This window comes from Heliangelus exortis, chromosome 2 (genome assembly GCF_036169615.1).
Source record: "Heliangelus exortis chromosome 2, bHelExo1.hap1, whole genome shotgun sequence".
NCBI classification, from domain to species: Eukaryota; Metazoa; Chordata; class Aves; order Apodiformes; family Trochilidae; genus Heliangelus; species Heliangelus exortis.
The window spans coordinates 38,561,800-38,584,570 of NC_092423.1; the positions used below are offsets into that span (position 1 = coordinate 38,561,800).

General features: G+C 37.8%; 1 protein-coding gene across 1 annotated transcript in view; it reads left to right on the forward strand.

The window, feature by feature from the left end:
- Positions 1-22,771, forward strand: part of JAZF1 (JAZF zinc finger 1) — a 190,757-nt gene that overhangs the window by 91,200 nt on the left and 76,786 nt on the right. The window contains exon 2 of the mRNA XM_071735622.1: positions 11,383-11,455. Coding sequence (XP_071591723.1) covers positions 11,383-11,455 — 73 coding nt within the window. The remainder of the gene's footprint in view (positions 1-11,382; positions 11,456-22,771) is intronic.

The following is a 22,771-nucleotide window of genomic DNA, read 5'->3' on the forward strand; positions in this document are numbered from 1 at the left end:
GAAGGGTTTAGAAAAAATGACTTATGAGGAGCAGCTGAGGTCACTTGAATTGTTCAATTTGGAGAAAAGGAGGCTGAGGGGTGACCTCATTGCAGTATGTGGCTTCCTCACAAGGGGAAGAGATGGGACTGGCAGTGATTTCTTTACTCCTGTGACTGAAGACAGGACTTGGCGAAATGTTAGGAAGATAAATCAGGGGAGGTTTAGTGTAGATACCGGGAAAAGGTTTTTCACCCAGAGGGCAGTTGAGCAGTGGAACAAGCTCCCCAGGGAGGTGGTCACAAGCACCAAGCCTGCCTGAGTTCAAGAAAAGTTTGAATGATGCTCTGAGGCACCTGGTGTGACTCTGAATGTGCCCTACACAGGGCCAGGAGTTGGACTTGATGATCCTGAGGGCTCCCTTTAAACTTATTCTGTGATTCTGATCTGTCTCCTACAAGACTGTTCAAAGTATTAGTCCAGAAGTTAAGCTTCTTACAGCAATTTTAATGACTCATAGGAAAAATATGTATTGTTGCCTTCTAAATACAGTTCTGCCTCAAAAAGTAAACCAAAGAACCCAGCAACCACTGTTTGCAGAGGAGTGAAGACAAAGTAAATAGCTCACAGTAACAAGCTCTCCTTTTTGGTTTCTGGTAAAGGTGGATTTTTGATTTGTGAAATACTAGCATTGCTGCATAGTGGTTCATTTTAGTGTTTTCAGACAAATTTGGATGTAGCCTGTTTTCAGTGACACTTGAAAATCTACTGCCATGTTGATAGTCAGAAATATGATTTTCTGACACTGCAGATGAAATATGTGCCACTGAAGCTCAGTTGTGGTTTAGTGGGCCATGGAATTGAGATATAATCGTATTATTCTAAGTCCCTGGTATCATTACTACTTTGGGAAATAAAACTCTCAAGCATTCAAACTGTCAGGATATATATTTTGAACTTTTATTTAAAGTAATACTAGGCTTTATTTATTCTGGAATGTTTAGCCAGGTTTTCGTTTATTAAAACTAGATGAGAAGAAGGGCCTGAGTATTTGAAAAGTAATAAGGCACAACACAAACCTGTAAATTTTCAAATTTCTTAAAAGGAAAATCAGCTGTTTTGAAATAACTGCTTGCTTTATGTAAAACTGTTTATCCTAAAATAAGGAGTTAAGTATATACTCACCTTATGCTTGATTTGAAGAAGTACAGTCATGACTTCTGTAAAGATAGCTCTTCTACTACTGCTAGTTAACCAGATTTTGCCCTGGAAGTCTGAACCTACCAGTAAATTTGCCCAGGCTCAGCCCCAGTTATCATAGAAACCAGCTAAACTCAACCCTCAATCAACCTGTTGCCAGCTCCAAAAATTATTTCCTCATAATTTTTGGCAAAATACTGAATGCAGAATGAATGCTTGTCGTTTCTCTTGTCAGCTTCCAGATGTAATGGATAATGATGTGTATGACCTCAGGGACTCGAGAAATGTGGAAATTCTGGAAACACAGCTTTTTGACTGAAAATCTGCCTGCAGGGGCTGGCTCTGCATTGGAAAGCACCCTCCAGCCCTTTTTCTCCATTCTCTCCAGCCTGTCAGTGCTGGGAAGGAAAAACACTTTCCTGGCCCCCTACCCTGGTCACCCCTGGGGTGCGTGGGGGGGGGGTGTCACAGCTATGGTGGCAGTGTTTTTATTGGCCTCGTGTGTCAGTCATCTGGGGAGGTGACACAACGATGTCATCTAGAGTTCTTTCGGTGTACTAGTGCTGTGTCCCCATTAGAGGGCTCTGCCAACATAGCTGTGGTGTTACCACTCCCACAGAGGAGCACCGAGCATAGCTGAGACCCTACAAAAGTGCTTAAAAAGAGCATCACGCTGGTCGGTGCGTTTGAGGGGATGCTGCATGCCATGACGGTGGTTTTATTGTTGTTTCAGAACAGAATAATGCCCCCTAAATTACAGACTTAATTTTTCTAAATTAGTTTTGGGGAGCTTCTGATTCAGGTGAATTAAAGATGATTGCCTTTTCACAATATAAGAGTTTTTAAAACTCTCAGACAAAAGAAGTTTTGTAGGGTGATGAGGAATAAAAATATTCATTTCATTATTGAAATGGGTTCATTTTAAGGAGCACTAATGTGTTATGTCCTCTGTCCTGGTTGTTAACTAAAAATGGATCTTTTATACTCTCCAGTGGCACCTCCTGAGATTATTTGACTTGAATTAAATGTTGGGAAATGCAGTGAAAATAGTATTCTAAATTTTCTCTATCTCAAGCTTCATTAGGTATATTTGCACTTAAAAGGTGCAAGCAAGACGTTAACCATATCAAATGCTTAAAAACAGAATATATCTCACAATTTAAAAAGTAAAACAGCAACAGATTTCCCCCCCTCTAAAGGACCTTTCTAACATGCTGTTGGTCTCCTGGTGATTTGATTTATTAATATTTTACCTAATAAAAGTAACCATTAATTATTGCATTTAGTTTCAGCAATAATTGTATGTTTCAAATAAAAAACTAATAAACATAAGAAGTTGAAAAGCATCACAGCACATAAAGTATGCTTGCAGTTCACTACATCTGAAAGATCAGGAGGCACCTTTTTGACATTTGTAGTTCTACAGCTAGTTACCAGCAGTTGAGTTCTATTTGCATAGAAATTAAGAATCTGATTTACACCATTATTTTTTATATGCTGAAACATGAGCTACCGAGAGTCTAATGAGCATGTCTGCCATCACAGTGCACAGTAATATTCTCTTAATGAATTTATGCTTATAGCCTCCTGCCCTGCTTCATAGCTGCAGCTGGAATTTTGTGGGGCTTTTCAGAGGAGGAGTTGCATGGGAGGTGGCTTAAAAACTGTTTTGTTGATCAGGTGCCATCCTTTCTACTGGAGGCAACCATAGGCTGAAGTGGCTGTAGTTGGTAGCGTGTTGTTGAGCTGTACCAGAGGTCTGAGGAGGCACATGTGGATGGGGCTGTTTCTCTAATCAGCCTCACTTCTAATGGGACCAGGAAAGACCTCAGCTTGAATCTCTGAGCTGAGATAGGTTGTTAGTTGTGCTCCCATGCCAGAAAAAGAATGTTTGGATGAAGGATGGTATGCAGAGAGCTCACTCACCTTGTAGGGATGGGAAGGAAGGTGTGATGTTGTTCTCATGCTGCATAGGACCTTCAAAGTTCCCATTGAGAATGCTTACAGTATATGGTCCTTTCCCCTCCCTCCCCCCCATCTTTTAAATAAATAATTTCATAAATTCTGCACTTGGTTTATGGTACTGTAAATCGGTGTAAAGCTAAAAAGCAACTCGGAGGGCAGCCTCAGACAATTTCTGGTCAACTGGGTTGCCCCACTGCAGAACAAAGGAAAAGATCCATTGCTTGGATCTGACCACTACCTTGCAGTTATCATAGTGTGTTTGATACTATCCAACCTCAAATTATTTTGAGGACAGAGAAATAGAAAATTCTTTTAATTTCTGACATGGGAAAGCTCTTAGTAAGACAATAGATTAACTGTAATCAGGACCACAGGAGTAGCAAAGTCATATTTTCAAATAAACACATGAAGGCATGAGTAAGTTGATCAAGTGTTTGGTTTGAGAGTTTCTGTCCTGTTCTTATTTGTGTGTTGTGTTATATTTATATATAATGTGTGGCACTGGGAAGTTATTCACACTCTCATTTTTCACTTTAATTGCCAATTTGAAGACAGCATGACAGATCCAAAGGTTGCTTTCAGCAACTGAGGAGCACTGTGGTCACTTACTAGTATGCAATAATTAACTTAATTGCAGAAATGAGAACGTTTTAAAGATTCAGGCTACATGATTAGACACCATTTCATATATAAAATATCTTACGTATGGTTATGTCACAAGTTTTTTTTTTAATGAAAGATGCTTTTTATAGAAGACTTGCAAATGTTTATGTCTACTTGCTTATTTGGTTTTTAAATTAAACCCTGAAAATGTCAAATGATCTACTCAGGTGTATTTACAAGTTACCATTTTAACCTGAAATCCTTTTAATAAGCATGCATTATATTAGTATATGTGAAACTCTAATCAGAACTCTATTTGGCTGGGCAAGGGGGGGGTAAGGCTTGGCTATTACTTCTGAGAGTTCTCAGTCTGAAATAATGGCAGCTTGCAAGAATGAAATAATACTACTTAGTAAGAGGGCTGCATAAAAATTGTTATTCTCTTCCACTTGCTTATTGTTCTACTCTTCTGTTTGCTGTAAGAACAAAGCACAGATTGGTTTCTGTGTAGGTTATCTGAAATAGCATATACTACCTTATCGTCCATCAAGATACCATTTTCTCTTATAACTAAGCTCAGAATTTGTGTTATGAAGCAGTTTTCTGAGTGCTTGTGCAGCAGTGAATTGGATGTTGTTGATTACAGTGTTCTTGGAGGATTTGTGCTTGAATTTTTTGCAGGCTGCTTTTGAACTTGTGTGACCCTGTTTTTATATGGTCTGTCTCACAGTGGTGTTCTCCCGACTCCTTCTTACAGGTTCTGCAGTCTTAACACTCAGTGAAGGTAAAATGATGCAGCAGTGTGTCTGGGATCAGGGTGCATTTTCTGTGAAGATGCTGTTTTTACAATTTCACATTTTCTTCAGGAACTTTCATGAAGACTCCCTTACTTCCTTGTATGGGTGACCTGTGTGAAGAAGCTAGAGTGTGCTAAACCAGGGTGTTAAGCTTTTTTTCTGAGGCAGCCTTCATTTAAATAAATCTTTTGTTTGGTACTTTTTTTTGCTTACCATTTGCCTACATGCCTAGTACGTAATTTGCAGTTCCTAAGATAAATTCTAACTTTTGTGCTTGCACAGGCTTTAGAGGTCTGCAGTAGCTTAAACTTTGCACTATGACCTGTAATGCCTTGCAGTGGTTTTGAACTCAATTTTCCTGCTGCAGTAACGTAGCAATTTCAGTCAATCAGTTTCTGAGTGGAAAGCATTGGTTTAAGCTGCAGCAGAGTGCCAGTCACCCTGGTAGTCACAGAGTCACTGTCACCCTGGTAGAGCTGTCTTCAAGCCTGCCAAAAAGAGTGCAGTTTGTGACCTTCTTGTGATATTTATGTAGCCTGTGTCTTTTGGACTGTTTTTTTTTCATGGTTTCGTGTACTTGCGAGCAATTTGACATGGGAAATAATCAGTTTGCAGCTAACTTGAGAAATTTTTGCAGGTTTGGGATAGACTATGCAGGGAAAATTTTGTACTAAAAAAATATCCTGAGGCCTCTAGTGTTCACTGAATGTAAGTTCAAATAAATAGTGCTTTCTTGCTTTTACTTGTCTTCATTGTCTCTTCAATGAGACCCTAATCTGGAAATGTGGAAGAGTTTGTTAAATAATCAGTTTCACTCGATTCGATAAGTCCATCTCTGTAGTATTTAACACCTTGATCTTGGAAAGAACTTATCATGTGTAAATATTAAAGGTGTTCTTGAAGTCAGATAGGTTTAAACTCTTCCAGAAGCATGGTACTTATTTTCCATTGTTCTCTCTTTGAAGTGTAGAGCATCACAAGAGATGAGGGGAAAAAAAATTCTATTAGAGAAACAATCAGTTAATGTCTGTACAGTCATAGTTGTCTGTGATCTTATCCTTTAGATTTATAAGAAGATCTAAACAACCCTGTGTTTGAAATTGAAATCATAGTGGCTTCCTTGTCGTGAATGTTTTGCCTGGGTAACAGTTTCCAATAATATTGAATGTATCTGTTTCTGGCTTTTAAGTTACATCCACATAAGAACAATAGTCTTTCAGGAAGCCAACAGGAATGTTTACCTGGGCATCATTGGTGAATCAAGCTGGTTTCAAGGGAAGTTTAAGTTTTAATTAATTAGCTGTGCGGACTTCTATCAGGCAGTTTTCAAGGCCAAATGAAATACAAGACAGACACTGTGAAACTGGTTGTGGGTTAGGGTTAGGGTGTAGGGGTGTTCTGACAAAGCCAGTTGAGAGTCTGGGGGGTGTCTGCATTGGCAGTTCAGTCCACTGTGATGTTGCACCAATCTTGCTTAAATAGGTGAGATTAACCATAAACATATCTGAGTGACTTTAAAGATAAATCATACTACAAGTCCTTGCTCTCTGTAAATGTGAGTTTTAGTGCTTCTAAAATCCTTTGTAGGGGCATTATTTTCATAACATTTGAGGCATTTTGTTACTTTTTTTTTAATATTAAAAAGAAACAGAAATAACCGTCTTGGGCTGGCAAAGGAAGTTTGTCTTTTTGCTTTTGTTTTGCAGCTGTTTGGCTTAAGTAATAGCAAAGCTGGTAAAACACATTTTTCAAGTCTACCTCTTTTTAAGATACGGACAACCTCCCTCTCCCCCTGAAATATAGTATTTGCAACATCAGTGGAATCTGTTGGTGGGTCACAGCTACCAAAAAAGTTACTTCATTTGTATGTGAACAGGGCTTCACATGTCCTTCTTTTGATACCTGGATTCTTGTCAATCTTGACCTCAACTTCTTCCTGTTAAGTGGTGGAACAGTAGGGTAAAAGCAGCATTGGCCACTTTACATTCAAGGCAAAGAGTAGTTTAAATTTCCCCTCCTTTAAGTAATTATTTTTAATTCTGAGACTATCTGTACTACTTTGCTTGTGGTAGAAACCTTTCCTAGTTCCTGTAAGAAAAAAGCTTGTGGTTGTGAAATAATGAAATTTGTTAGGACTTTTCTGTGTGCCCCTTATATGTTGAAAAGGGATTTTTCATAGTGATTTAAATGCAGGAACTTCATGAAAGTGAAGTTCTCCTGTCAAGTTGCTTATGAAAATTATCTTGTAGGGCAAAACTTATTACTCTGTTAAACAATAATGAAGATTTGGGCCTTGATTTTGTGCAGAAATACTCATATGCAACAATGCTATATAATTGATAAAGAGGATGCATATGCCTTTTCTATTATTTTCTCTCTTTACAATACTTCACCAAGTTGGGATTTTGCAGTGCTCTCAGGCTGCAAGTTATTCCTGTGTGGAGTAAGGTGTTGTAGTAATTGCAGCTTGGTTCTGTACTCAGTGATTAGTTTTGTTGTAACACGCTCCACAGAAAATGCCTGATTTCATCTGAGCAGTTCAAAGATGACACAATGAAATTTATGGTCTTAGCCTTAATTATATCTTTATAGTACTTGTCTGGTTGCCTAGTATTAAACAGGTTGTGGATGTGAGAAATTGGGAGTATCGAATCCTATGGATGAGTAGTTGAGTAACTCCATCTCCCATACATTTAAGTGTCTTAGTAGTGATGTGGAGGGGATCTAGAAAAAAACACTGTGATAGTTTATATGAAGTTCAAATACGGCTTTTATAATACAATATTTTTAAAATTTTTCATTAAAGAAAAAACCAAAACAACCAAGGTTTCCAAAATCTGAACACCATAGTAAAATAAGAGAACATAGCAAAAAAATTCACACAGCATTACAGAAAGTACATAGTGCTTTTTCTCTTCCCACTGTGGAATGAAATCAGTGGGACATAATGCTTATGAGAAGAGACAAATAATGAAGGCATCTAATGTACAGTGGGTGGCAATTTGTTCTACCAGATTTAAAATGTTACAGCAAAACTAATGAAGTAGAGAGTCTTCCACAGGCCAGGTTAATTCAAGAAGTGAGGGTAGCTAATTAATGCTAATTAACCAGTCCCTTCAAAATCTGTCATTGTTTTTGTGTGTCTGCTGTCTGGGTATTCTTCTTACAAGTAGCTCAGATCAGTCCTAGGTTGCGCTGCTTAAATGCTTTTCAAGAAAAGGATTTGTCATCTGTGAGTGTTTAATCCATTATAGGTGTCTGTTTGGAAACTATTTCAGCTACTTTTGGCTGACTGACCAACCTATAGGTGTTTGAAGAAACATTGACTAAACATTTTATGTTGTACAGGGCCATTTTCTGAGACTGACAAGAGATTTTTTTTCTCCTCTGCTCCTTATTGGCTACTCAGATAGTTGAGAGTGTTGATTGACACATAACATTGTCCTCAGTGGAGTAACAGGCACTTAGAGGCTGTGGCTTTGGGCCACTGTTAGAGAACAGTACTAATGTATATATAAATGTGTTTAGATGTGAGACATGGTGCTGATAGTCCAGCAGTTGGACACTCTGCATCAGGGAATGCTGCTACTTAATCTTACTGTACTTGTCTTTGCTCTCTTAAAAATATTTTTTTAAAAGACTAAGAGAAAAAATCCTATTTACTGTCTTTATTCTAAACAAGCCTGGGATGGTTTTGGTCTTTCGTAGTTGTTAACAATAATGTGTATCCATCCTCTGTTCAAAGGTGTGCTAACATCAAGAAGGTGAGTTGAGACTGTCTAAATTGGAAGTAAGATACTGGAGGGGGGGTATAGCTGTCTTAAGGTGATTTTTAACTTGTTCCTTTTTTAGGCCGTTTTGAGGAGAGGAGTGAACATCAAAGGCAGGAGAGGATATCAGGGTAGAGAGAAAGAGTAGAAAGAAGTGGGGTTTGGGCAGAAGAAAGGAAAGGCACTGCATGAGGTTGGGAAGATGATGAGGGAATGGAGGCAGGAAGGTACAGGCCAGTGGCATTTTAAGACAGAGAAAAGCTGTCAGTGGTGAGCAAAGTGAACGTATGCCCTGGATAACAGGGCTGGGCAGGTCTGAGGTGGGTGCGTAGAGGCTTCCAGTGCAGCCTTTGTGCCACTCCACCTGGGGAAGGGCTGTGCTGGGGCCATGTGAATGCTGGCACTTGTGGCATAGCTGGCTTGGTCTCTGCTCCTTTCTGCTCTTCTGTGAGAGCCATGTGGTGGCCACAGAACAAGTTTCTTTGCTTTCTTTTCGTCTTCTGTTATTGTAGCTGGGAGAAGAGAAATAATATCCAGCAGTGTTATGTGTAGTTCCCACTAGAGAGCAGAAGTGAATGCAGTATTCTCATGACCAGCAACCCAGCAGCTGGTTGCAAGATGAATTAAAATGTGTCAAGCATTTTGAGTGCTAAATTCATACAAGGTTTTCTTGACTACTTCCTGCTTTTTTTTTTTTTTTTTTTTTTTTTTTTTTTGGTGGAACTGAGATACACAACACAACTTAAAATACATGTGAAGTCTGGAGGAGGAAAGGATAGATCCACTGATCAGAGACTGTGTGCAGTGTGTTCCTTGTGTGTCAGACAACACCTACCAAGAGACAGGACTCTGCTTTGTGCAGATGCCAGCAAGCAAAATTCTCTGTTTTGATAATATACCCCTACAGTTGTTACAGGGCTTTTTCCTTTTTTGTCTTGGCATCTTCATCTTCAGCTGGTGTGATGTTGAGCTGGTGGTGAGCAGCGGAAGGGTGGTAGACTCAATTTATTATAGCTTTCTCTTGTCCTCTCCCACTCAGATACATGTATCATTGATGTAAAGCAGCCCCAATTTTGTCTCCTTCAGTCACAGAAACTGTTGTTTATAGATGGAGGTTAATCCCATTTAAGAACTGGATTGAAGGCATTTAACCACAGATGCCTAAACTTGGGGTGGGGCAGTTCTCTGATGGTCCTGCTTGGGATTAACGCTCTGCAGACATTCTGGACCGAGACAGTTTTCGTGGCAGGCTGTGCACCACCGAGGTGTAAATCTAATGGATTTTACCATGACAGCAGTTAGCCTGCTAAATGACTGTGGGTTTTGTAGAAACAAAGGCAAGTAAGAGATCTTTGTGTGTTGCATGAACCTAACTATGCCTCAGAGAAGTGAGTTATAAAGATAACATGTTAAGATAGCTGATGCTTTGCTGTCTTTGGTTAGCTTAATACAGAGCAGAGTGTGGTGTGCTGGTAATTACTGCAGAATTTCCCCAGGCACCAGCAAGATCTGTTCCTTTTAAGGATAACAGGCTTGGGGTTACTGGTTGGATCGACACTTGTGCTTTAATCCCTCCACTCTGAACTTCCTTAAAGATATTTATCTCTTCAGTGACATATCAATAAAGCCATGTTAGGAAATCCCGGAGCCTGAGATTTTCAGGAGCAAACCTAGGAAGAAAGATTAGGATCAGTCTGAGCTTTGATGGGGTGGGACAGGGGATTCCCTGCTCACTGAATAAAGACATTATCTGCTTCAGGCAGTGGTGTGGCATATGCACCTACCTCAAGCCATTCAGTTCAGTTAAAAATCTTTAAGGCAGTGCAGCAGAGACAGATTTCAAAAGAATTGTCTCTTGTTTTAAAAACAAAACAAAACCCACAAAAAACCACCAGAAGGAACTGATCAAGTCAAACAAAAGTGATTATCAAGATAATGAGCTTTTAAGGATTAACAATGCTGAAAGTAGTAGGAGGAAGCAAGAACAATCCAAATTAGGGGTTTTGCTCATGGTTCCTCTCTTCTCCCTCTCCCCCTACTCCCAACACAAAAAGAGATGTTTCTCAGAAATAAAAAATAGCAACAGTGCTATGGAAGCCCATTTAGTAAACACACTTCATATTCTTTATAGTTAAAATGCAGAAGTTGCACCCATAATTGCTTTTAAAGTAATGTGTGAAATATTTTGTTAATGACTATGTAGTAATCTGTACAGGCATGATGCATGTTTTCCATTAGGAATTTTTGGATATTTTTTAATGGTCAACTACGAAAGGTGAATTTCCATGATGTACAGAATGGCTGTACTTGAAACCTCAGTATGATTTATTTTCTGTAAAAGAAAACTTCATAACTGTGCATGTACTCCTTTTTTTTGTTTGTTTCAGAAATTAAAAACTACTATGTTAGATGAAAGCAAATTTAACTGAAAAGGACAGTGGAAACAGTGATTGACAACATTCTTTCGTTTGAGAGAAAAAGCGATTGAGGGAATTGGCTTGTGTTTGCTTCAGGGTTCTTGGTGGTCAGTGCTCTGCTTGGCAAGCATTTGGATTCAGGTGCATTTTTGTGTGTCTTCTCTGATTTGAGAGCTTCAGAAAATAAGCTGCAGAGAAGGGAGAAAGCAAAACTCAGAGCTGCAGAAGAAAAGTATTATGTCCCAGCTGAAGAGATCTTACCACTCTTAAAACATCTCTAAATGTGTCAAACCTATTTCAAAACAGCTACATAAAAAAAAAAAAAAAAAAAAAAGCAACCTTGATCCTTCTAACATTAAATCATGGAAAGCAGTGAAAACTAATATTTATGAGGGGGATTGTGAAAGCTTGTGTAACAGTTGGATATTACATCACTGTTGATGTCTTAAATTCTTGTGTAAAGTAATGCAATGCTGTGTTTATGAATGAATGAACAAACGATTGTGCTGTGCTAAGCATGCTCTATGAATAAACTGGGTTGAGCTCTTTTCTATCTGTTGTCTTCACTTCTGTCACTTTGCAGTATACAGTCCCCTGTGTTTCGGTGTAAATATAGAAAACTCAGTTCAGTGTATGTATTTTTTATTCCAGATACAGACCCACGTGTATTAGAGAAACAAGAACTTCAGCAGCCAACCTATGTTGCTCTAAGCTACATTAACAGGTAAGTGCAGTTATTTTTCAAGTATAAGTAAGTTATTTTCAAGTATAACTGATCTTAGTTTGCACAAAATTTGTATATATGCATATGCCAAGATGATATGCTTATGCATTCTCTCTATTTTGTTTCATGTTATATGACACTATGATAACACCTGATTTGAAAAGACACTAAAATTTTAATATCTACCTGGGGCACAAGCAGCCCTTCAGCTGCACGGCTCTGATACTCTGAGGTTTTGGGCTTTTATGTTTAAGGTGTGTCTTGCACAAAACAAAATTATTTGTCTTTGCTTATTTTTCTGCTTTCTTGCACTCCACACAACTGAGTGGAGAAAGAAATTTGTTTTCAGTCGTAAGTTAAATTTAACTGGCAATAGTCCAATATGTAAGAGAATTTCTTACCACAGTGTAAAATCTTTAAAATCTTCTAAAATCTTGCTTGCTAGCTCTATATACCCTAAAACTTGGTAAAAATAAGAAATTAAACCATTTGTAAAGGATTTATCTAAATAACAAAGCCTTGGCTTTTCCATTATTGACTGATGGCAGAACTGAAACCTCCAGAGTACACCAGCATGGAGGAATGGAAGATGTTCTTGTGTTTCAGGCTTTGTTATGGTAAACAGCAGCCTGTGAGAGCTACTCCTTACTTTCCCTCTCACCTAAAGGCATTACAGAAATCAATGGAGGTAGCTCAGATTGCTTTTCCTCTGGGAGGGAAGTGACCCCTTGAGCATGCTGCATGGAAGGGAAAGTTGTGAAGGGTTTGTCAGTTCGAGTTCCCCCTTTTCAATATGCTTGCCACAGTGTACTGTGCTTGAACGTTGCTGTTAGTTGCATTTTGAAAATGTATTTCTCAATATTCTAAATGGGATTATCGTGTTTTATACATGGGACACCTTTTGTGTTTTTGCTGGCTAGGGGATGAGATACAAACTTACAGTTCTGTAAGATTAACCCAAAATTTAATTCAAGATAGACTGAGTAGATTGAAACCCTCATAGGTGATACAAAACATAAACATTTTCTTTCTAATTCTAGTTCATGTTAAAAAAACAAAAAACCCAAAACCAAACAAAACCAACCAGCCAAATAAAAAAACCCAACATTTTTCAAACACAGAATCTACCATTTGCTTTGTATGATATTTGTTGTAGAAAAGGGGTGTCAGGGGAGAAGGGAGAGAGGGCAGGGATGACAACTTTGAGGTATGTTAGTAAGAAGGGGTGTTCACTTGGTGAAATGACTAAACTTTCTCCACTGCATGAGACTATGATGATTAAGAATAGCTGGTATTGACATGATTTCCTACTTGGCAAGTTACTCCTGCTCTTCCTGGAGACGGTTCTACCCTTTAAAACATTTTGAAATTAACCAGGACCCTTTTAAGCACTTAACTTCTGTTGATCTCATTTAATGCATAAAAGTGGTTTTCTTTTTTCTTTTTTTTTTTTTCCCCACTATGTAGGGTTGGTATGTTGTTACATGTATAGGGATGCTTCTCTCTTTCCATTATGTACTTGGGTGTTTTCTCTTGTGCTTCTGTGGTAATTTTATTTAATGTCAGGGAGAGAGATTTTTTTCTTTTTAATTAGGGAAAAGTTGTCCTAAGAATTTTTAAAATAGTTTGGAAGTAACACTTCATCCAGATTTGATTATTTTTGATAACTTTTTAAACTGAGTTCTTTGTGACTGAGTTATAGTTACTACACATATTGTTGTAACTTTCTTACCCTTTCAATTCCAATAAGTAATTCTGCAGAAATTAATCGAGTTGTTCTTATAGTAAAACCCAATCTGAATTGACTCTTATTTAAACCAGCTGCTATTTAATTGCTTTTTTAATTGTATTTTAATTTTTTCCAAAGTGCTGATGTCTTTCATTGAACCACCTGCTCTGTGCAGCTCAAGCTCTTGAGGGAGCAGCAATATCCATTACACTACGAGACATGCCTTTTTATTTCCCACTACATATGCCAGAGCTGAGTTCTGCTTTGTTGTCCCAGGCTATGAACTCAGATTTTGTAGCCTAATACATGTCATAAACATGTTGCATACTGTTAGATATCAAACACCAGATACTGCTGCACTTTTTTTAAACCCATGCTTTTATGGCTTCCAAGTGGAACTGAACTTAGCTTGGTTCCTGCTGTGAGTTCCAGACCTTAAAACAATACTTCTCTGTAGGTTTGTATATTCAATATGTTCTATGTGGGCCATACGTTCTCATGGAGCCTGGGAAAATTGAGACTTCTGATTCTCAGGGACTGCCAAAATTATATGATAAGATGTACACTTAATATATGTCGTGGTAGAAAGATTAAGTGGGTGTGCTTTATGCTCTGCTCATTTCTATGGTGTATGGTGGCCACTATAAGCTAAAACCATAAATCTGGATTGTCTGGTGTGACAGCTGAGAGGGTAAAGCAGATAGTAAAGACAGAAGGGTCCAGGAGTCTTGTTTGCAATCTAAAACATAGTCTTGTTGCCATTTACCTTCTAGCCCAGGTTTTCTCAGGCATATTAATACACCAATATTGTGTGTGCCTCTAAGTTCAGAAACAATGTTCAGCTTGTCAACACCTGAATCTATACAGCTCTGTCTCTTTCTCTGCTGGAGATTTACTGCCATTACAGCCTTCAGTAACGACACACAGATGCAGTTTCCATAGTGTGTGATCTTCATGTAGACAGATAAGGTGCCTTTTAAAACCAGTGGACAAAATATAAATTTTAAGTTATAATGGTTTAATATTGCCACATCAAACACTTGCACCGGGCACTGACCAAGTTGCCGCAAATCCTTTGCTCAAAGTTTGATGTAGCCTTAATGCACTCCTCAGTATTGATGATTGTTCCCTACTTAATTTCCATTTGCTTTCTTAGAAGTCAAAATTAGAGTCAGTAAAGCAAAATACTACCAAAGCAGATGTAGTTATTCTGCTTCCATCATTTAAATATGAGAGTGGTTTGTCTGCTAGAAGTTCAATGGTGCCACTACCTAAATGGGACACTGGCTGTGATCTGTCGGGAATAGTTGCAACTGAGCACTTGGGCCAACATCTTCCAGTACCTTCTTAGAGGTATTTCTTTTGTATGTGGGTCAGGACACCTTTGTATTTTGTATCACATTGAAATGCAGCGATTAGCTTCAATACTTAGTATTGCTTATACTACTACTTAAATACAGTATTTATAACTTTAAGTTAATTAACATGACTATGGATTTTCCTTTGTGTTGTCTGAAACATATATAATGCTTTTTGTGCATGAGCCTATTATTCTGGGACTTTGGCACCAATGGTTTTCGAGTCTGTAGTACTTCTGTGGAATGCACAGCCCTAGCATGACAGCATACTGTCAAGGTTTTTGGGTTTGTGCAGCTTAATGGGGTATTTACATATTCTAAAATTTGTTTAATATGGATACTGCTTGTTGCCTGTGAAAGCACCTGTTGTGGGAGCAGGTTTTGTTGATTTTTTTTTTTTTTTTTTTTTTTTTTTTTTAAGCAAACCAAACATCTCATGATTATTAGTACAAGTGAGAAGACAAGTTATTCTTCTGGCTAAGAACCTAATACTAAAATGCTAAAACTAAAAAGCTTTTCTTTCAAAACTTAGTGAATCAAAATCCCTTGCAATTCAGTTTTAAAGGAGGTGTTTCAGCTTTGAGATGGTACATACCAGAAGTAGGAAGAAGGCATAATGAATTTATTGGAGTAAATTCCTTTTACCTTGAAAACAAAAGGTAGGAGAGTCATAGTAATTTGTACTATTGGAAGCATGTTCTGCAAATAGAACAACTGAATGTGCATTTAATACTATATATTGTTTCTGTAAGATAAATTGTCCTTAGGTACAGAAATTGCTTTGATTTAAAAATTTTCATGATGTTGGAGGAGAAAGGAAACTAGAATGCACCTTCAATTGAAACTAAGCTGTCTTAATTATACAGTGTTTCTACTGCAAATCACATAATAGCTGTATTAGGAAATCTTGAAAGCAAAGACTGGTGTCATCTTGAAATCTCTAATTAGCTACCAAAATAATTTTCATTATATTAGTTGTAGGGTTATTTTTTAACAGTGGTTTTCTATCAATAATTGAGATCATACAAGAGAGGTCATACAATAAAATAGGATTGATCCTGCAAGCACTTGCAGCACACTGTGGTGATCATTTCAGTGTTGCCTGTGGGCAATCTGTTGTAATAGCCTGTCAATATAAAGTTTATTCTTATGTTCAACTGGGAGCATAAATCAAGCCTATAATAAAACTGAATAGCATTCTTGGGTAAATAGTCCAAGATTGCCCTTGCACTTCTCTGAGCCAGGCCTAATATTTTTGGCCCTCCCTCCAGATTTTATTTTTAACAAACAAGATTTTGCCTCACTGTCACCATTATAAATCCCTGTAGGCTGCAGGCTTCTCCTCCCATTTCCTGTTCCTCTCAATGGGCACTTATTTCTTGAGAAGCAATTTCCCAACTTTGCTTCCTTTTTTAATACTACTAGAAGTAAAATCAGTCATTTCTGTGAGCATATGCATTTGTGAAAGGAATTAATTACATACAATATTCTAGCCACTGCAAACTGTCCTGGTGTCTTGTCCAGCTCACTGGTTCTGGTTACACTGTTATTACCTTTTTTTGCAGGAGTAAAATTAACAGCCAACACCGTAGAATTTAATGATATATTCAAAGTTATTTTTAAAAGTGGTAAATCTTTAGGTAGTAATATATTTAGTATGCACTATTTTACTAATATAAAAACAAGAAGAATGTTTTGGATTTGGAGGCAATGCCCTTTGAATTACATTCACGTCATTTCTTAGAGTATCCAGGCCACATGATACTAGTCCTTTGGGTTTTTTGGTTTTGTTTGTTTTTTAAAGGTGCTATGCTCAGTGCTGAGAATCAATATAAACTGCTTCTTACTCCTTTCTATAAAGCAGGGTCCCTGTAGCCACTGGCCTCTTCTTATCATATCTATTCTTTATCACTGAGGCCACCTTCTGTTGTGTGTTCAGTGGGTTTCCTCTTACAGTTGATTCTGTGCATGCATTTAGTTCTAACAGTTAAACGTGCTTTTAGTAAGTACAGGCATTTATGTTAAAGCTACCTAGCAGCATCTGCTGCTTTGGCAACAAATTGCACTTCTTCCTGTGGTTCTGCTGTAGCACATTTTTAACAGGTTGAACTAACTGCAGTAGTTAAATAAGAAGCTAATGAAATACTGTAGCCTCTCAGATGTCATACCAGGTAACTGGATGTGCCACGGAAAAGATCTATAGAACATTTTCTCAACAACAGTGCAAGTCCTGTTGCTTTTAATTTCTTTATTTTAAGTAGCTAAAAGAAAACCATTTTAACTTACAAACAAGTAGTGGAGACAAGAAAAACCTTTCCATTTCAGGAATCCTACTGGAGATCAGTTTTTCTGCACAGGAAAATCTGAGCCAATGAATCCCAGGTTACTCCGCCACTGTTCAAACAGTACATTTTATTGTGTCTAGTACCATAGTTCTTGCCCTTTGTCTTCAAATTTAACTTTCCCATTCTGCAATATGATACTGTCTTATTTAAATTAGGTTTAATGACTGTAAAGGTGCAGTGATTCCCTTGGACTGTTGATTCTCATGCCACTGAAGGTACATGCCCATGCTTCCAGTAGCTGTTGGATTGAATGCGTGTGACAGAATACTGAAACAAATGGATCAAAGTAACATGTCAATTGCCAGATAATGTTTTTCTGTCTGAGCTTATTTTTAATTTGTGACCAAGTAGGTCTTTTTTTTTTATTCATGTAACTATATCTTTATGTTCTGCTATTGGACTTGTTCAAGAGACGGAACAAGACAGATTTCAGATTATAATTAAAACAAGATGTGCAGAAATAAATGTTCATTAGCATAAAGAGAATGCGTTTTGGTTTGGAAGGATTTATACAGTTGGCTTATGGTTTCTCTCTTTTTATCAGCTTCAAGCTAAGTAAAACTGAAGATCTATATAATGTACAGCTCTTTTACTTCATGTCAGCAGTAAAGATCAAAAAGCAGACTGACATTTTAAGGAAAAGACCTAATGCCATGCACTGAAACAAAAATTACACTATTAATTAAAAAGCATAGTACATGGAAAGATTGTACTGTAGTTGTGGGGTTGGATTTTTGTTTCTAACTGAGAGGCAATTGGGTTTCTTCTGGCAATACCCAAATAGAAGACTCAGGGACAGAAAAAATTCCATCTTTTGGGTCTCAAGTAAAAGAAGCGTTGCCGAGTCAGCATCATTCCTTGCAAGCATGCATATACACACCTCTGTGTCTACAGTTTAGTTAGCAAACACTTGAGCTGTAAGTATAAATCTTCAAGGCTTTCAGGATTCTTGTCTTTATTGGTATTTCTTCCATCTTCCATCAATGTGGCATGCCAAAATTGGTGAAAAAATAATCTTGGCTTTCTTGCACTGTTTTTTGTCTTGTCTGGTCCAATTTCAATTCCTACCTTTCCGCATATATTTTCCGTTCACTCTTGCACAGGTCACTTCATTTTGGGGATGAAGGAGAGAAATTCTTCAGTTTCTCTTGTTTTGTAAAGGAAGGCATTTCTTTTCTGTGGTGTTTTTGACCATAACCAGTAGTAGTGTTTTCAGAAGGACTGCGTGTTTGCTGGATGAAAAAAAAAATCAGATTTTTATTTCATTGTCACCTATGTAGGGTAACAGCTCTCTCAGTTTCTATATCAGTATTGATATCAATATCTATTGTACAATAGCACAATGAGGTCCTTACTCTTGTTAGGCACTGATAATAACATACATTGATCCTTTGTTACAGTTATTTAACATACTCACAAAGGTATTCAAAAAAGCACACTAATGTTCTCGTTTAATATCCTCTGCAGAAATCAGAATTTGTGGAATTATGCTTTGATTCCAGATGAAGGATGAGCAAAAAATTTATGTTTATGCCTTAGTTTTCTTTCTAGTACAATCTTAGATAAAATGCCTGAAAACAGTGGCTGTTCTTTCTATCTTTACCACTCATAGAAACAGCTGCCATGTGCACCTAGTTACCTCCTATCCTGGTAAGTTTTTTTATGTAAATCACCATCAACAACAGCAACAAACCATTACACGCAGGAGAGAAAATAACAGACAGAGTAGATGACTTTCTAGGAAAGGTCCCTGCTGTCCATATTTTGCTAAAAGCTTGCTGTGATGATCTGAGTTGCATGTGGTGACTTAACATACTGGCAAATTTAGCATCCCTGGAATCCAGAGCCAGCCCAGCCCAGAAGGACTGGTAATATCCACTGCTGCTAATATTCATTGTCTGTGGCCTGTTTTTTTCTAAAATCTAAATTTTATTTTTCACCAGTCTTCTGTAAAAAAGTAGTTCTGCTTCGTTTTCTAACATTACTGATCCTATGTGTTTATAATAATGATTCATGGTAATGCTACCGGTTTTGATTTGTTGCTGAAAAGCATGTATAGGATAACCTACAGTGAGAGTAAAAGTAAGAGTTTCAAATTTATTAGTTCAAAAAGCAAATTATTGCATTACTTTTTTGCCCCATATTAGTTTTGCTTATGTTAATACATTGCACATACTTCATTTCCTCACAGTAATGAATATCTCATTGATTTGTAATTTATTAAAATGTAACTGAAATACATTCTGGAATAATTTCTGAAATGTCTATAAACACTTGATGTTTCCTTCCCTTCTCCCTCACTGTATATATTGCTTCCAGGTAAGGACTCTCACACATCATTTGTGAAGTCTTGTTAGTATAGTGAGGGGCAAGGACTATGAGCTTAAAGGCCGTGTAACAAAAAAAAGTTGCAACACAAAATGTCTTTGGATCTTAACTCTTGGCATTTAGAAGTAGGGCTGCAGTTTGGAGGTTGCACACCAAGGCTGTCCAGCCTATATAGCCTAGTCTAGATATTGAAGTGCAGATGAGAGAATATTCTTAGTGCTGGAGAACTGGGCTTGTGAGGAAAGAATATTGATGTCATCTTGCTATATAAAGTCTACTGCAATGTGTTAGTCTCAGTCTTAATTTTCATTAAATATTTTTTGCGGTTGAATTGACCTCTCAATTTGACTTTGAGCCAGTGAGAAAGTTTGTATATCCTGCAAGGAGGCATTAATTATCCCGCCACTTCCTCTGCAATACTCCAGTGTCCCAAGAAATTGAGGCCAGCTGGAGAGCCAGATGGAGTTGGCTTCTTCCTTTGTGTTCCTAGTGAGGCCAGGGGTGAGTTCAGCAGGCTTTGCAGTCCATCAGCAAAATGCTTTTGGAAGATGGTTCTCCAGGATGTGTGCCTGGAATAACTCGGGTTGTAAGAGTCACCAAGCACTTTAAGTGCAGAGCTGGAAGGAATGCGTGTTGAGCACTGGAATCCCTGTTTTCTCCTTGGGCTTCATGATGTGGAAGAGCAAACCAAAATGAAGGCTAAAACAGAAGTCAAATCAAAGCAACAGGTAGATAAAAATCATGAGAATAAAAGAGAATAATGAGGAGATATATATCATGACAAGATTTTAGGTTAACTGCCTTGATTGTGAGCAAGTATTATATAGCAAAAAAATGTTTAATATGATCAAAACAGAAGAAGCAAAGGTTGCTGTGTAAGTGAATTTTATTTGAGTTTCAGTTTTCCTTTGGAGCTGCTCTTATAAACTTGCAAAGTGTTACTAGTGTTAAGAGGAGGAACACATTGGCACATTGCCTCTGAAAATTATTTTTTCTGGTTATTTTTGCTAAGATAGTATGGTATCACATAATCAGAAAACAATTTTTCAACAGTGTAGAGAGATAAATGCATAACCATGGCACTACCTTTTTTTTGTTGTTTGAATGCAAAACCAGGAGAGATTACTCTGATCTTGTTCTTGGATTTTTCCGAAACTTCCTACTCACACCTCAGAAAGTGAAGACATTTTACAAAACTGTGTAAGTGAGAATTTGCACAATGAAGTAGAAATAAAACCCTGTAACTGGTGTGTATACATGGCTGCTTGCATGTGAATAGAGATGGACACTTACGTACCTCTGCCTTCTGAAAGTCTAATTCTAAAATCTAATCTACAGCTTTGGCACTGCCAGCTGTACCCACATGGAGGGGTATTTCAGTGAGACCAGCCTCGTTGTAAATCTGCATGACAGCCCATGTTAGACTCGTTCTCCTGTAAAAGTGTGAACTTCAATTTTCAACATACCCTTATTCAGTGTCTGCTGCTCTGGTACACTGCAAGGAATAGTGAGCATTTTGAGTAATTCTCCTCTAACTTTTTTTTTAATGCTGTTAGACTGAGATTATGGAATCTCTTCCAGCTTCTCCATGTAATCTTTCCCAGACCCTTCTTAATGTGTCAGGTGTGTTAACCCATATTTCTAATTAAACTTTCATAGTGAGGTCTGCAGCCTCAAGGTTCACTTTGTAGCTTGCTTCTGCTCCTACTTTCTTCCCTGCTCTTCCTACTGCCCCCGGCCTCTTCGGGCTTCTGCCACTGTCTGTTATGTTCCCCTCTGTTGCTGGCTGGCAGTGTGTTGGCCTTGAGGAGAGTGTATAATCATGATGAATCATTATAAGCTGATGAAGGTGCAGAAGAAACAGGTTGTTCCACAGTTGCATATCACTAACTTTTCATATTTGCCACCATCAGTGTTGCAGATTGACTGTGTGCCTTGAATCAGTAACTTTTCTGAAGAACACTTGAGATGGGAATAGGTTTGGTTTATTACTGGCTTTTACTGGTGTGGATAGCAAGCCCATTACTACTAACATCCAGTTCACATGTAGCTCCAGTAGTGGTAGTGGTGTATTCCTTGACAATTTGTGGTAGTAAGTTCCCCTGCTGTTACACACAATATAAAGCAATTTCTACAAAACCAGAGGTGGTTCAACCACCAGAGTGGTTTTGTTCCCTGCACTAACTTCCAACGTGAAACACTCTTAATAAAAGGTTAAAAAAACCCAACCCAAAACATCTTCAAGGTGAGTCTGTGTATTTATGTGTGACTTCCTTTTCTACTGTGTGTTATTTCATTTGCTCATTTACCATTTCTAAAAGGTCAATATTTACCAAAAGTTGTTTAGTAGTTTAAACCAGGTCAGTTGGGCAAGACACTTGCAAGAGGTAACTGAAGATTTTCTGTTCTCTATGTAGAGAATTATCATGGTTGATGCTGACTTTAAAACCACAGAACTTAAATGTAAAAGTCTGTTTTGAATATTTCCAGCAGTGAAACTTTGAGATTATGCTTTTAAGGGGATCTTTGGGATCTAACCAACTACAGAAATACTATGTTACCTATGTTGAGATCCTAGAAATGCCCCAAATTTGCACCCAGTGCTGTAAAACAACTCTAAAAAAGAAAACCAAGAATGGTACTGTTTTCAGTAATAAAAAATACCTCTTGCTAAATGTACTTCTCATATTCTGCTAAATAAACTGTAAAAATGTCATTTTTGTGGGGGATTGCATATACATAAAGGGGAGTACTTACATTTCCTGTTCCCATTAATTTTGCCATGAAAAATGTAACCCTTTATTTTTCATAGTTTTTCTACTGAATTCTTTTTCACAGTTCTTGGTAATCATGCACCCAGAGGTTGCCCTTTGTTGTTGCTTAATGTAAAAAGCTGGAAAAAGGGTTTGTAGAAACCTGTAGTGCACATATATAAAATGAATGTATTTCTCCTTGTGCTTGTATAAGAAACATACAATCAATAGGTAACAACTCCTCATTTTTCTTTTAATGCCTACTGTAGTACAACCACATTTATTCATATTGGCACCTAAGGTCCTGTGCACGTAATTGATCGTTTGCAGCATACATTTCAAGGGTCTGAGAAATATTGCTGATAGTTTTGATTTTGCCCATCTGGTTCAGTTAAAATACTGCTGTTAAAATAGAGTTAAAATCAGCAAAGCTAGGCTGGAAATTGTAGACAGTGCCATTGCTCTACAGTAAAGCAGTGTACATCCCTCATAGTCATAGTGATACCCTGTGGGACTTAGGACCCGTGAGGGCCCTTGACTGAACAGTACATTGACTTCAAGTGTATCCACCTTGAGATCTCTTGTAGAAAACCTCCTGACACAGTTTCTAATTGACTTATTTTACAAATCACATCTGCATAAATGAAGACTTAACTTCAGTCATCTCAGCAGCATGCTGCTTGTGAGAGATCAAAGCTGACTGTCTTCCTACATGACCTGGACCTTTAATATTATGAAACTTACTTTGCCTTTGAGAATATTTTTGTACAGTGATTAAATCCTTCCCAGAACTGAATGTAGCA